General features: G+C 38.4%; 1 protein-coding gene across 2 annotated transcripts; it reads right to left on the bottom strand.

Moving 5' to 3' along the window:
- Positions 1-1,902: 1,902 nt before the first annotated feature.
- Positions 1,903-15,727, bottom strand: LOC137851252 (carbonic anhydrase 3-like). Of its 2 annotated transcripts, XM_068672204.1 has the most exons (7): positions 15,577-15,727; positions 15,235-15,432; positions 11,734-11,852; positions 10,017-10,109; positions 8,064-8,129; positions 5,531-5,686; positions 1,903-4,953 (listed from the first exon to the last, which is right to left on the bottom strand). In XM_068672204.1, the coding sequence occupies exons 1-7, from the start codon at positions 15,611-15,613 to the stop codon at positions 4,834-4,836; spliced, it is 789 nt and encodes a 262-aa protein (XP_068528305.1). In that variant the 5' UTR covers positions 15,614-15,727; the 3' UTR covers positions 1,903-4,833. The 2 variants fall into 2 exon arrangements, with proteins under 2 accessions (XP_068528305.1, XP_068528306.1); XM_068672205.1 differs by lacking the exons at positions 11,734-11,852; positions 15,577-15,727 and having other exon boundaries at positions 15,235-15,401.
- Positions 15,728-16,108: the final 381 nt, after the last annotated feature.

The following is a 16,108-nucleotide window of genomic DNA, read 5'->3' as shown; positions in this document are numbered from 1 at the left end:
CTTTCTTTCTCTTTCTTTCTCTCTCTCTCTCTCTCTCTCTCTTCCTCTTTCTCTCTCTCTCCTTCTCTCCTTCTTTCTTCCTTTCTCTTTCCCATTATATCTAAAAATTCCCCATGTTCCAGATTCTGCCACTTCTCATCTTCTTGCTGTACATTTTTGGGAAATGTCTAGCTTTTCTCTCCTTTTCTCCAGATTGTTTTAAGGGGTCTCCTTAACCTTCTCAAGTTGTAACAAACCCAGCTCTCTCAGCATCAGGATGCAGTATGTTGTGCTCCAGCCCCCTGAACTGACCTTCCATTGGACTCAGAACACTCTGTTGATGTCATCTCTTTATCTTGGAGTCAAAAACTGGACCCAGTACTCCAGAAGCAGCCTCCCAGCTGCTGAAGAGAAAGATGTTAACACTCCTCTCAACCTGCTGGCTATGCTCTTGCTAAAGCATTTTTGATTAGGGAATAGCAAGTCTTTTCCTCATTTAAGTGCATAGACATTTCTATTCAGTTAACTTGTCTTGACACGAATACTGAAATCTTGCCTTTTTGATATTAAAATCTCTGAGGATGCATTTTCATTTGTTCTTCTTTGTAATTTGAATAGAAGCAAATTGCAATAATCAATGCAAGATTAATTTAAATGACTAGCACATTTACTCACTGTAATTGCATAGAACATTATCTCCCGATGGATCCATGATGAACTGGTAAAGAAATCTGGCATGTGTTACATACAGGATTAAGTGGGTTCTGCATATTCATACAAGTATTTTGATGTCCAGTCCAAATTTAGAAAGACAAAAATTTCCATAACAGTAATCCTTTTGTATGATTATTATTTTTACTATCAGAAGATCTCTATCTGCATTCTAATCTGAATTTTAATGAACATAAAACTTCACAGTCTTTCTGTCTCTCCCTCACAGATGACCCTAAACTGGTCCATTTCATTTTATTGCACTTTTTTTTGCAGATCATACTGATGATCTGTACAGAAGCCCTAAGCTGAAGACACTTTATAAAATGTATTCTTAAGACAAGGTGAGTCAGATTTGTTCTGTAATTCATCATTAACTGTACATGAGCTGTACTTCTTTATGGGAAAATGTTACAATATATTCTATCAAATTCTCATTTTTGGAAATAAAAATAATTCCTGAATGCATGCTTTATATTGCAATATATACAAAGATAAATGGGAGAATTCATGGAGAAGAAAGGCAGATAGATGAGGTGGAACACATACTATATAGATAAATTTGCTGGGGGACAAAAGGCCTCAGGAAGAACCAGATTGTTTTATTTTGTGAAACTGACAAAATGAACATTCTTTAACTCTGATTACTCAAAAGATAAACATAAGCAAGTGAACACAGAACTCTCTCTTAGAGATACAGTAAAAATAATATATACTCTTTGCATTTTGTAGTAGAAATGCATAACCATAACCGCTTGCATATCAACAGTCATACCAGGAATTTATGGTACAGTTTTGAATTTACAGCCAACTGAAAAACAGCCACAGCTTGTGGGAGATTATTTCAGCTAGTAAAAAAGCATTGAAACTGCAGGAATAAACTTCTAATTCTCTAGCAATTGCTCTTGTGAGGTGTGGGATGCTCCAAGGTCTTCAGTGTCTCTCAAAACCTAATAGATGGCAATTTATTTCAGTAATTTCTCTGGACTGCTGAAATTAATGCATTACATACATAAAAGTAATCAACGATTTAGTGCACCATACTGATTAGGATATTTTTTACACTTTTTAAAATTTATGTGTCCACAGGTTTTTTTCTCTGTTTAAGATAGATGAGATAGCAGGATTGTAGTCCACAAAACATATTCTTATTTTGTTACCGATGTTATCAACACCAAACTATGCAATTCATCAGAGGTAGAAAGGCAATGGTACAAGACTATGCACTCCTTATTCTTTGAGACAAATGCAAAAGTCTAAAACATATTTGCAATAATGTTAGTAAATCTGAGGAATAACTGTTTGAAGACAGAATAGAATGAGAGCAAATGCATGGGGGAATAACCTATATTTCAGGCAGGACTTCCCTGTGTGCCAATATACAAAGCATGTATTTGCTGTTGGAGCCACAACTACTGTGCCAGTAGTTGATACACTTCTGTCTATTCTGCCACTCAAGAGCAGTAAAAGAAACACTTAACTAAAGTAAAGGACATCTGATGTGTGGGTAGCAACTGCATAGTGTCATTACAATTAAGATATTATTTCACTTTAAAAAGTTTACTTCGTGTGCTTAAGAAAGTATAAATGAATAAGGAAATTTCAGAATGATGTAACCACTTCAGCTAATTGATGCATGTGCTTCTTCCAAGAAAACCAAAATTAATATTCAAGTTAGTGATATTCAAGATCATACATGAATGCATGAACTTTGGAAAAATATGAGAATATTTGAGTCCAGGCAAAAAATCAAAATAAAAGGGAAACGTGTTTTATCCGATGTCATGTTTTTGAGGATCTGTTTGACTGGATACACAGAAACCATGTTGAGATATTAAAATTAACTACAACAGATGAAAAGGTAGTTACTAGAAGGGCTGTCCATCCTTGTATTACAAGCAAATGCATCAAAGAAAACAGTAGCAAGGTTTTCTAGTAAGTTCTTGTTACTTTCCATCACCACTCAGCATTAACAATAAAACCAAAAAAAACCCAGTTTCTTATGTAAGTCAGTTTATTGGTTCTCGGAAGACAACAAAAGCCATTATTTTAAGTGCAGGCAACTAATCCTGTTTTATTGCCCCAATAATAAGAACTTAAAACATCACAGTCAATGCCTTTTAGGTAGAGAGACTCAAATTCTTGTCTTGGTTATTTATGTAGAAACTCTCTCAACACCAAGATCAACTGCTTAAGGATATGACAAGAAATTTTACATGTAAGACATAGTATAATAGAAAAAGTTGTTTATGAGCTTTCTATAGAAACATTTTTATGTGTTGAGATGTACAGACTCAGAAGTTTAAAGATCCAAGAGACCCCTAAAATTAATGCTGTTGCAAGTGCTGCACTCCTAAAATCAAAAGCTGATCTTCTGATAAGTCAATGCCAAACATTTGTAAACAGGATTCAATCAATACTTCAGTTTCTGCTGACAGGTACTTGTTTCTTAAAATAAAATTGCTTCATACTAAGCAAAACAAGCTTCTAATAAACTGAAACATTAATTCTCAATGAGAATTCAGAAATCATTTGAAAAATTCTAAGTGAGTATAAAGGATCAAAATCCACCTTCCCTGAATTCTCACTGAATTGTGATAGTAATAACAGCAGAATTTAGTCAGTATTGCCTATTCCTTACTTCGCCGCTGGAGCACATCTTTTTCTAGCAAAGATGAAAGGTGAAATAGTGAAGGGAGACTGGAAAATGCCTCTTCTAGCCACTTGTACCCCTGATTTTTTCAAGTTTTGACATATTCCTTATGTATGTCACTGTGAACATGTTTGTTGCAGTATCTCCAGAACTATTTCTGCCACCTATTCATGAGTTAAAGGAAGATAATCCCCAAACTTAAATATCAGGAGACTTTACTTGCCATGACTTTGACTACCCAATCTCCTGATTGGTACCACCCTGAGAAGTCATCCCAATGGTGAATATTAAGATATTTACTCACATATTCTGCATGTGGGATTAACCTAGGTGGTATTTGTGTTACACTGTTCGGGGAGCATGCCAAAACGATAGCATTTTAGCATTGTGAAGGACAGAGGAAGATGTTTCTGTCTGCCAGTCATTCTTTGCTCAGATCGTATGTGCCAGCTGAACTGCCTCCCTAGAAAGTGACAGTGCTAAAGAGACTTCACTTAGAGCCTCCAACTATGCAGAGTCACAGTAAACAAACACTTAGGAGACTTAATCTGGATTTTTTTAGTAGCAGGGAAGACAAATGACACGAGTCATCAGCAAAGACCCTCTCCATATGCAACAAAATCCCTAATAGGTGAAATCATTAATATGTAGACTAAGATGCCAAAAAAATTAAAAATAGGCAGAGGATCAAAGATAAAATCCATCATCCTGAGAGGTAACAGTAGAGCAGCAGGAGGAAGGCACTTCACCCCCCAGCAATCCTAAAGCTGCTGTACTAAATACAAGGCAACCTGATACCAGCAATGCTCTAGGGCTGGATGGGTGAAGTAACAGTAGCAGTGAATCAAGGAAAGATCAATGGGCAGCTGCAGGACATGGCAAAGACAGCAAATGCTGCAATGACAGCAAGGTATGTCTTTTTGTCTTCACACACAGAAGCCAAACATGTCTGATTGTATCCCCAGAATCCTGGACAACAAACTATGAACAAGAGAGGAAAAGAAATATGTGGTACGTTAAAGAGGAGTTTATTCTTTGGATGTTTGCACAATATGGGACATCTGAGGAAGATATCTATTAAAGATGCTGTAGGAGCAGGCATTTTAGCTCCTGTTCATGCACTGTTTGACCAACTGTTATTCCTGCTTTTCTGAGCTACTGGTTCATTTTTATGCCTTTACTACATTTCCTTTGAAATTCATTTTAAATATTGGGACTGAGCCCATTTGTCTTCCAAGACCACATGACAGAAGTGACACTATCACAAATGCTAAAACATTTGTGGTCAAGGAATACATGTGTCTCACATTTCCTCCATAAGGTTAGTGATTGCATAGAGTATCTTCTGCTTTAAAAATCAGATTCAGTTTTACCACTCAGAATGTTAAGCTGAGAAACACAGATCTTGATCCAGAGGAAAAGCAGTAGAGAGCAAAAACTAACTATGCTTTAGAATGCAGGGCTTTTCTCAACTCAGGCTCCACAGAGCTTTACTTGAACGAGGCTCTCACCACCCTGCCCTTCACAGGCTGAGGTGGGCGCCAGTTATCAACCAGTGGGTTCATGGCTTCGTTCTCACCATTCTTGGAAAGGCTACGGAGCTTCGCCATCTGCAAGGAAGAAAAATAAAAGGTGGCCGCGTAAATTCATCTGGAAACAGCACCTTGATGCCTAGAACAAACACTGAGACAGATGAGGAATTTGATTGTACAACCAATACATTAATTTGTATTATCATTAGGATTTACAGGTTCGAGCTAGTTTGGTTCTTCTCACTTACAACTTTTAGGGTGTCAGTAGTTTTCCTGGACCAATAGTTTCTTAAACCTGCTAGACATTACTCTTACTTGCCACTTGATACTGAAGTACAAAGAATGAACTGAGGCTGCTGAGAGGACCGACTTTTGTGCCTCTGGGGCAATTCTGCCTGCACTGGTCTTCAGGATCCCACAAACACTCCTGCTGAAGCTATTCCAGATCATGTCTAGGAAGACAGCCCAATTCTCAAGGCCAGCTCTGCAGTTCAATTCAGCTTAACTCTTTTTGAAGCCAATTTCTCACAGCCTTCGGCTAAAACTCCCCTTATCAAAACATGCAAGGTAACATATGGCTTGCAAATCATTACACTGACATGGTGCATGACTGTTGAGAACTGTTAAAGGAGTAGCAGAACTAGCTGGAGTTTACCTGGTCAGGGCTGACTTCAATGGGCTCCCTCAAGAGAATCCAAGTGATACACTCCTCACAGGGGGGTGTTGTGAATGAACCCTGGTAGGTCCAGTAGTCCCGAGATTTGGGGAAAAGAATTGATGGATCGAAGTGCTGAAAAGGAGCCTCTTTCCCCTTAAAAACAAAACAAAACAAAACAAACAAACAAACAAGAAAAAAAAAAAGAAAAATCAATTAAGTAATTCTAGGCATACACAGCATGAAATACACCAGCATCTTTGTTATAGGGGAAGTAGTTAAATATCAAGATTAATGCAAGAGATCAACCTCCTTTTTGTCTTATTAAGTATCTGCCCTGAAATTAGTAACTGAAATTTTGACTTCATTAATAAATTAACAGAAATTGCAGCCTGAATTGTACAGGACCAAAGCAAATTCATTTCTATATTTTTCTATTCCCTGTGCCCTCAAAACTAATTACTGATTATCAAAATTTGTTTTATTTGGGGTCATTTGGGATAAAAGTTAGGGCTCTGTAGGTTCTGGTACCATTTTTATCCAATAGAACAGTGGCCAAGTGTTTATCCAAGATTCATTCTTCTTCTCTATCTCAAGGAATTTAAATCTGCATCTTTCTTCCCCTGAAACTGTTCTCTACTTACATTGCTATGGTGACACTTTTAATCTTTTTATTGGCACTGTTACACAAAGCAAGAAACTGAAATACTCCCTGGAAGGGTACAGGACCTTGAATGCCTTTTTACTAAAGGTGAGCATCACCAGACAAGGAAGAACAGCAGACACCAGACAACATTTCCTGTTTTCTTTTCTACTAAAGGGCATACTTGAGTATCTCAACAGCAGTGTAATGAGATTTTCTTGTCTCCCCTGCAGGTGGCCAAGAACTAAACAAGAAAGTTTAGTTCTCTACTGGTTTTTAGGAAGCAATTCTGGAAAGCAAAATCTGTTCTTCCAAATTGCTGCTCTTCTAATAGAGAATCTTCTCTAGACAGAAACAGAGAACTACCCTACAAAGTGTAATGGGAGGAACTGAAACCTTTTCCACACTTCCTTGCACAAAATACCACCAGAAGGAATAGCATCAACATTCCAAATGTCTTCCCGACAAAATTATTCTGTAAATTCAAGATGAGTTTGCAAATAGCTTCAAACAAAACTGTGCTTTTTCAGTAAATACAGTACAGTGGCCAAAAAGCTACTCTTTCTGTAATGCATCACAGTGACTGAGACTGCACATGAGATAAATACACTGATGACACCATCCATTAATCTGTCCTGAAAAATAACAGTCTCGGTAAAATGTATGTTATAACAGGAACAGAAAGTTTAAGAAATAAAATACAAGATCTGTATGATTGCACATGGCCTATCTTTCTCTGCTTTTCCCAGAACCAAAACAAACAGTATCTGTAGGAAATCAGATTTCTTCTATTTTTTCTGTTTTGTAGTTAGAAGTCATAAATTCTGCCCACAAGGCAGTCCTGAATATGATGTAATGGGGTGGTTATCACTACCACCTAGTCATAACTATATGAGACACAGTGTTTCAAAGGGCAATTTATACACATTTTTCAACTGTAGCAAAGCTCTTCTGCATGTAAATGGCAAAAAAGGGACGAAAGGGTTACCAGAGGAAGCTCAAACTATATTAAGATTGATATCATTGACAAAGTAGGTGGCATAAAATTGACCTTCAATTCCCTCAGCAGAAAGAAATGAAATGTAATGAAAGCTAAGAAAAGCTAAGCTAAGGTTGAAACATTAAAATTAACAAGACTGAGTGAGGAGATAACAGATTTTAGATTCAGACCCTCACATCAATGGCAGTAAGTATTTACAAACTTACATGCTTTAAGTATTTATATACTTAAAGTAAATGAAAGAAATTCTGCTAAATTTGTGAGAAAATGTTTATAAACTTTGTAAAATCGAGTCCTAGTGATCTGGTGATATGTTCAATATCATATATAAAAATGAGTTTTAGCATCGTTAGATAGAATCATAAGGCTTTTCATGAAGTGGAATGGTAAGGTAGGCCTAGGAGTTAAGTTTATGTTAAATAATGATGTTAAGAAGTAGCATCATAATTCTCTGCAAATAAACTCCCTTGTGCAGTTTAATGTATGTAATAGGTATGGACTTTTGTCCTTGGATAAGCATTTTGTCCTCTGGCCTCAAATTCAAAAAGCTTTTAATTTCTTCTTGGTGTTTGTACACTAGCTTATTTACACACAGCAGTGCCAATAAGATTATCAGCTATGCATGCAAGGACTAACAAAATATCATCCTCAGCATGAATAATTACAGAAGTGAAGAGTTAGATGCTTACTTCGATAAAAAAAAAAAAGTGTCCTGCTTCACAGTCCAATCTATCACCTCCAGTGCTAATGTTAGGTACCAGAATGATGTCAAAAAGAATGAATCTCAACTTCTAATTTCTACTCCTGATGCTTTTCAACTACATTTTATCAAAAAAAAAAAAAAAAAAAGAAAAAAAAAAAAAAGAGTGAGAGAGAGCAAGTTTTGATACCTTGGTTTTAATGTTATCTATTTCTTCAAGAATTCTCTTCATTTCTGGTTTGGGAGTTTTTCCAACCTGTAATGTAAAGCACAAGTATTGTATATTTTTATCATACTCCACGGTATGTAGATGTATATCACATCCATCAAGTTAGGCAGCAGTACCTTTGCAGTCCCAAGTTTAATTATTTAATTAAAAAGGCGTCCATGTGGATTCCAACTCTGTGTGCTTATTGGCAGGGCCCACCGGGCATGAACCTACGGACAACACCCTCAGAGCATCCAAATCAAACTGGCACAAAACTATGTATGTTAAAACAATGTCCAGAATAGAAGACTCTGATGCTAACAGAAAACTGGCTTTGTAATTCAAAAGTGTGCTGTAAGACTCCACAAGACATCTCCCACTGTCTGAGCAACAAACTGTACACCCAGTGTCATCTAGACCCTGCAGGGTCCAGCTCTTGGCTCCTGGTTTGGAAACAACCCACAGTTTCTGTGAGATGTATGGGCACTCAGGAAAGTGCTGGTAATGAAGATACAGGGCTCTCACGGACACAGAATATCCTGCAGCACATATGCAGTCGGATCAGACCTGATGTAAGACATATGATGAGAATAATGTCATGAACCCCTAAAGCTCTGGAATCACTCTATTGCTTGTGTTCATGACATTCAGCACCACCAAAAGCTTTGACATGGCTCTGCATCTAAGAGTAAAGACAGTATGCATAAGACATGTTTTTAATGACGTCTTTTTTAACAAAAAGATTAAATTCCACTATTCAGGAGATAATTCAATCTCTGTTCTAGCAATACTAAAAATTCAGTCATGAAACAAGACAAACCCAGAGCAGAACAATGACTCATGTTAAAGAGCAAGAAAAAAATGAAAGGCCAACGAAGATAGAGTGATACTACTTTCTTTTGTAGACTTTTTAGCTGACCTTAGCATGGTCAATAGGAACATAATGTTATACTTTGTAAGTTGTGCTTTACAAGACAAAACTTTAATCCAGAATAGATCAAAAAAGATGACAAAGGAAAAATAATCAAAGGACATTGTCTAGCAGAATGTGTCCCCGCTCATGTCAGGGGAGTTGGAACTAGATGAACTTTAAGGTCCCTTCCAAACCACTGTGATTCTACGTACTCATAGGGAAGAATCTGTACAGGTGCTGAAATTCTATCACTATCAGTTTAAAATAACTACAAGAAAAAAGGCCAGGCTGGTTCACAGTGTAACAGAATTAAAATGGCATTGGATTTAGTCTGTCCAAGGGCACTGTGGCAAAACTAATTATATCCACTTGCTACATTTGTATGAATACAAATTAGCATTGATTAGGCAATAAAAGGGGGCATATTCTCTGACACTGTGCTCAACCTGGAGATCACACCTGTGGGTACAATGAGAGCAACACATTTGAAGTTTGCATAATTTATCCTACTTGTTTGTTTGCATGTAAGTGCACATACAGGTTTGACACGAGGATTGATTTCTGTCTATAAAAAGATCAATTGCAAAATATCAGTATTGTAATATTTTTTATTAACCTGCTTTATTTCAAGGTTAAGATGTTCAGTGAGCTCCTTTTACTGTCAGTTCTTTCAAGTATTTAGTCTTTTGGAGTAGGTTCCTTGAACTCTCTTTGATTCTCAGCTCATGTTGGGATCATCAAGAGATCAAGGGAGTGAATCAGTCAACATAATCCTGCTGACAGGTAGATATAATAATACCTGTTAGCAGATAAAGGGCAGGAGGAAACACTCCTATATAGAGAGTCCTTCTCACTCAGTACACATCACAGCACAGAGCTGACATAGGGCCCAAGGACATACGTGACTTCAGTCTGTGCATCACTTTGACTGTTTTCCTGTAAAATGATATAGTATAAGGAAAAATAAAGGTAAAATATGGTAAACACAGAAAATATATGAAAACTGAATGTTTACCACTTACTTTCAGAAAAATGCCCACAACAGCCACACCATCAGGTTGTTTCAAAGCTCCAGCAAAATTGCCATGTTTTGGATTCCAGTGTACCATGTGTAACTAAAAATCAATAAAACTTCAGTTATAAATGCGAGAAATTGCCAATGGTGCAGTCTTACAATCTCTTACATTATATTAAGAAATTTCCACTAGACAGCAAGTAAAGGAATGGACATGAAAAAGGAAACTACACATAAGTATCTCCAGTTCATGTTCCCACGCTTCCACGTGCTCACACTTTCTATATATAACACTTTATATACGATTGAAGCATAAAGGAAAGAAAATGGAGTTTACCACACGTCTTTTAAAAATTCATCAGACAATTCAGCTATACACAGTTCAACCCAAGCATGTGACATGCACACATGCAGTGCATATAGCACCTTCTGACATGCACTTCACTCAAGTAGATCTTCAGGTTATGCAGATATCAGCTCTGGGATTTACACTGGGTTTTATCTAGTACATTTGTTATTGCTTTTTATCTCTTACAGTTCTCTGCACATCATACTGGAGAGGAGTAGAGATTGTAACCTGGGGGTTCCTTTGTATTTCTGCTTTCAACAATGCTTTATACTTAAAGGATATACTTTATACTATAAAGGATATACTTTAAGTTTTCTATCTCCTTCCAGAAAAATATCCTGTATATAGCTAGAAGTGCTGCATTGTCTCAAAATAAGCAGTGTCTGGGCCATGGTACCATACAAAACAATAGGAGTCTGGTGAATATTTTGAATGCAAATTCTTAACTTTTTTTTAAAACTATTTTATTTTTTAAATAACAACAAAATAACTTTTCCTGAATACAAACTTGTGTAATGCTGTTTCTTTTCCCTTATGGATAAAGATATAATTGCTAAGGATAATGGTAGAGTAGCCATGTTATCTTTGGCCACATTTTGGCAAAATGTCATGCATTCCAGGCATTCTTCTCTTGTCTATAAATACTCAAATACTGAAAATAGAAAAAAAAAAAAAAAGGCAAAGTAAGAAGTCTGTGCTTGAACTAACCAAAAAGTAGCTTGAGGAAGCAGAATTTGTCTGTAGTCAGTCACAGAAAGTAGAATACTAATGCAATTTGGCTGTGCCTAAGGAATTTGAGAGAAAACAAAAACAAAAACAAAAACAAAAACCATCACCCACAGTCAGTTCTGCAATGTATGTGCATCCTGACCCTGTAAAATATCTACCAGAATTTTCTCCTACGATGGGTGGGCAGAGCCCCTGTAAGCTCTGCACCTCAAGGATATAGGTGATTTACAGTCATAACACACTTTTTTCTACTCATAATGTTTCATGAAACTAAATTAGTAATTCAAGTTATGCCACAAATTATTAACAGCCAACAAAGCATCAGCAGAAAACAGAGTTTTCTATTTGGAAATAATATATCGCTTTGCCTCAAGGATTTTTAAAACGTTCTACAAATACAGCAAAAACTCATTCAATGAGGCAAGTTTCATGTTAGTATTTGAAAAGATATGTTTGTTGTCAGATGCAGCATATTCCACTGCACAGTGATGAATATTCACAAGTTTCACAGACAGAGTTTAGAGAAAAGAATAAAGAGATTTTAGAGAAAAAATAAATGCTTGTAAAAGGGAGAATGGTTAATCTGTTCAGATGCACAACCAAATTCCAGTTAGTATTGAACACCACTGTTAAAACTCAGTCCTACCTCTGCTGCATATTTCACCCCATCTATAACATGCTCAGAGCCATGGTCATCAGATGAACCCCAGTGCAAGTGCAGCTGGCGCAGCCTGTATGCTCCTGTGAGCGGCCCACCTCTCAGCACTGCAATTGATAATCTGCATCAATGCCAGCCTACAAACTAGTCTGTAAGCAAACTATGGTTACAGCATGGTTGGGTGCTTCTAAAAAGAAAAAATGTTCCTAGGCACATAATGCTTACCACATATCAGCAATTTGCATAAACCCTGACTCTCAAAACACCACTCCTGTTCTTCTTGTTAGGTTTGGGGACTTTTTTTTTCAGCAGGGACTGCCTAGAGGACAAGCTCTCAAATGTATTTTTTCATTCATTACCTAAGGCAGGAATGAGACGTGTTTCCTTACACAGAAAGCTGATAATGCAGTTCACAACTGCAGTGCCAGAAGACCTTGCTTAAATAGCATTCAAGTTTGAACTTCTAACAATAGCTTTGAAGTTCAAAGTTAACATATTTAAAACCTCTTGTACCCAATGGTGTCAAATTAATTCTTGATATCACGTGTTTTGGAATACCTACAGATAAAAGATGTGCTAAACACATAACAGAAGGTTTAACTTTGCAGTTTCTCTTTTAAGTTGGTATCTGTCATAGCCATTGACAGAGGGCAGAGAGGCAGAAACAAAGCAGTGCCTCAGGTTTTAGGCATGCCTTCCTCTTACTTTTTTGAGTATGTTAATATATAAGTAGATTATCCTAACTAACTCAATACTGTATAGAGCCCTCAGTAGAAGATGTATCACTTTATTCTTGTTTCACTTTTGAATATAGGAAAAATGGCATAGACTCTGTGGCCCAAATTCTTGATAGTATTTGCTTGCCCTTTTACACGGCAATTTGCACAAGGGACGAACTTTCCTTTAAGAGCTGAATTTGCATTCAACCTACATTTACATACTAAATCAGTATGAGAGTTAGAAAACTCATTTTTCGGTGATTTCTTACTAATGGCATTTCTGAGAAATCAAATACCGTGTAGCGCTTGGAAACGGCACTCCATAATGGTCCAGATATCTCCAGCATAAACAGAAACCTTTCTAACTTAAAAGATTTTTCAATGAGATTAGACCAAAAAAAAGTGTTTCTGAAATTCTTTTTCCTGTTTAGAGCTGTTAAACATTGTATTTGATTCCAACAGGCAAATCTACTACGCAGCAGCCTGCAGAAAATTGGGAGCAGGGAGTTCACATTGTGTGTCCAGAGAAGCAAGAGACATATTGGGGAGGGAAAATGATTTACAGGAAGGGCTACACCCGTCTTGACCGTATCAGGGTCTGTCTCCAACACAATTCCCTGGGCAGACACCTTCTTGAGCAGCCTCTTTCTAAAGATTTCTGCCTTCAGGAATCTGCAAAGAAGACAAATCAGATCCATCCAGAAAGGTTCATAATCAATTTAATTCTTTATATGCTTTTAAGTCATGGGATTGATTTTATGCAGTGCTTGTGGACAAGAATTCCATGTTAAAACAGAAGTGTAATTTATTATTTTTCTAAGGCTTCTATATAGAAGCAGCAGTAATTGGTATTAAAGCACAAAGACATAAAGAGATGGTGCTTGTCCTAAATAGTTTAGATTCTATCTCTGAGATGTGAAAAAATAACACGTAGCTATAATCGTAAACAGAGGAGTCCAAGGAAACAATGGGCTCATCAGAATACACAGGAGTGATATTAACCTTTCAATACACCATTGATGTATATCATTAATTATACAGCTTCCTAAGAACAGAATTACAATAAAAATGCCATCAAAGTTGATGCAAAAAATAAAAATAAAAAAAGGAAACTTATGGTTTTCCATTAATTAGATTGTTTTCCTTCTTGTTAGAAGGAATTCAATATCAATATTGCATACTCTTCAGATGTTTTCACATTATATGGTATGTGAATTTACTTTTAACTTTAACTGCTGCTGCCTGTTTGTATTCAGAACCATAAGCTAATACACCTCTGGAATCCAGTTTTGAAAAATTTAACTTGAGATGCAAGATTGATCTCTCAACTAAGTAGTAAACCCATTTCATGGCTTTTCTGAAGTGACTTCTACAAAGCAGAGGGAAAAAAATCGTTATCAGATGTCAAAGGTTGAGTCAAAAGAGTCTAAACATTTCCAGAACTTGCTGAACAGCTTTGGGATTACCACTCCAAGTAGATAGTCGCAATCATTAAGCTGTGTAGTCTGCATGCAGCATACTTAATGTAGGTGTAATGCTTCTGCAGCACTTTATAGGTGCTGCAGAATATGTACTGAATATTACTGCATGAATATGCAGTAATGATAACTGTCAGGATTTTCATTTAATTGTAGAATTTTTTTCCCTTTTGAACATACAGTTGTAGTTCTGCTGTTTACACAGTTAAAAATTCCATCTTTGGCATTTTGCTTAAGCAGGCATTTCAGGCTTTGGGCTCTGTTTACCTGCTTTGTTCTATTAAAAATAACATTACCATGCTTGTTTTCAGGTAATACTACTCTAGTTCACATAGCTTCAATGACTGTCACTGTTGAAACAAGTATGACCATGATCATCAAGAAAAGCCAAAAAAAATGTCCTATGCAGCGAGAGGTGCTGTAACAAGTTGTTTTTAATTGGTTGCTTCCTTTTGCATTCAAGGAAGTAAGTCTTTACAAATTCTTATAGGACATGGTAACAGCATTTGTGATTTGACTACATCTATTTCTCCAACCTGGAAAAGTCAGTAAAACCTCAGTTTTGGGTAGCTGCTCATACCAAAACAATGTAGCTAACTTTTGCCAAGAAAAGTTATAGATTCAAAGGCTGATTTTTGTGATGTAATGTAAATATATGTAGAAGAGATATCTGCAGAACTAGAAAGAATAGCCAGGACAAGCATGTAGAAGTTTCCCTGTTATACCTAAGACCATTGGATACCTTCCCTGGAAAGAATAACAGTAGTGTCCAAGCATTCAAATATATTGTAACATGGTGAATCTCAAAATCTGAAATAGCCACATCGCTAAACAGACTAACAGGCTAACCTGTCTGCTGAGGATGTGAAGCAAACTGACAAAATCTAGATCAATGCCTGTGACAACATGCAAGTTTTGTGCTTATGAAGTGTCTATGACAGCATATTAAACCCTTCTGGATAAAATTCACTCATTTTACACAACACCTGAGGATTTGGTGTCCATGTAGAAAGTTACTTTTGGGAAGTACTAGCCGTAATACCTGGCTGCTACTCAGTCTCCCTTCTCCACTGAATCTGTGTGACAGGGGTGTCCATGCAGCTGCAGCCTCCCTGCCCAACCTGTGCTCAACCTAAAAAAGGCAGGGTGCACAGAAGTAAACTCTGGACCACATCTCACCTACCCAAATAACTTCTTCCATGTGGGCTAGCTACAGTGGGATGTGTTTTGATTTCAAGCACTATGTAAGCTTTAACTCCTGACAACCCCCAAAAGCCAAAACAAAAGCTGACCTGATCTATCAAAACTGTCATCAAAGACAACTCTGCAGGTCCGCCCGTTGTTCAGGATGGTTTTGGCTGCTCCGGGGTCGTAACTGGCATGCCAAGGAGCGAGCGAAGAGTCGTGCCGCACATCTTTACTGTTGATTTCGATGGGCGACTGCTTGTCTCCTTTGGCCATCGGGTAGTTTTCATGCCAGCGCTCGGGTCCTGGGTGGAAACGCAAGGGCAGGTCACCAACACCTCCCAGCCAGACCCCGGCTCTCAGCGGAGCAATGACCCCCAGCCCCGGGGCTGCCCTCTGGGCTCCCCCCGGGCATTTCAACCCGAGGGAGACCCCGCTCCCCCTCTCACCGTTGTCGCTGTCGTAACCCCACACAGACTGTGCCATGGTGTCGCTGTCTGTCCTATGCCTCGCCCCCCCGGCGGCGCTGGCGGCACGGTGGTCCCGTCTCGCCCTCCCCGGGGTCTTTTTATAGACGGCCGCGGCTTCATGCCCCCCCCCTCCCTCCGAAGCGGGCAGGGCTGGGCTGGGGGCGGTGCGGGGAGAGCGGCGCTGACTCGGCGATACCCGGGGCTGTGTCCTTCGTCCCCGAACCCATCCACAAGCAGGGGTTTAAACGTGATTTTCGTCCCCCCCTTCGCAAGGCAGAGGGATGGCGGCGGCGCCCAGCGAGTCCTCTGGGACTCCGGTGCACAGCGCGCACCGCTCCGCCAGACCTGAGGGGGATGCATCGCCCTGACGGGGGGAGACAGCGGCGGGCGGTGGGGCTGGGGTGGGAAGCCGCGGAGGTGGGCTTGGGCAAGCTGCCGGCGTGGGCACACCTCAGGGCTTCCTCTCAAACTGTTTTCACACATGCTCCCGTATTAACAACCCCAAAAGATG

Source organism: Anas acuta, chromosome 2 (assembly GCF_963932015.1).
Source record: "Anas acuta chromosome 2, bAnaAcu1.1, whole genome shotgun sequence".
NCBI classification, from domain to species: domain Eukaryota; kingdom Metazoa; phylum Chordata; class Aves; order Anseriformes; family Anatidae; genus Anas; species Anas acuta.
The sequence above is the reverse complement of the archived record's forward strand: the minus strand, read 5'-3'. Positions and strand labels throughout refer to the sequence as shown.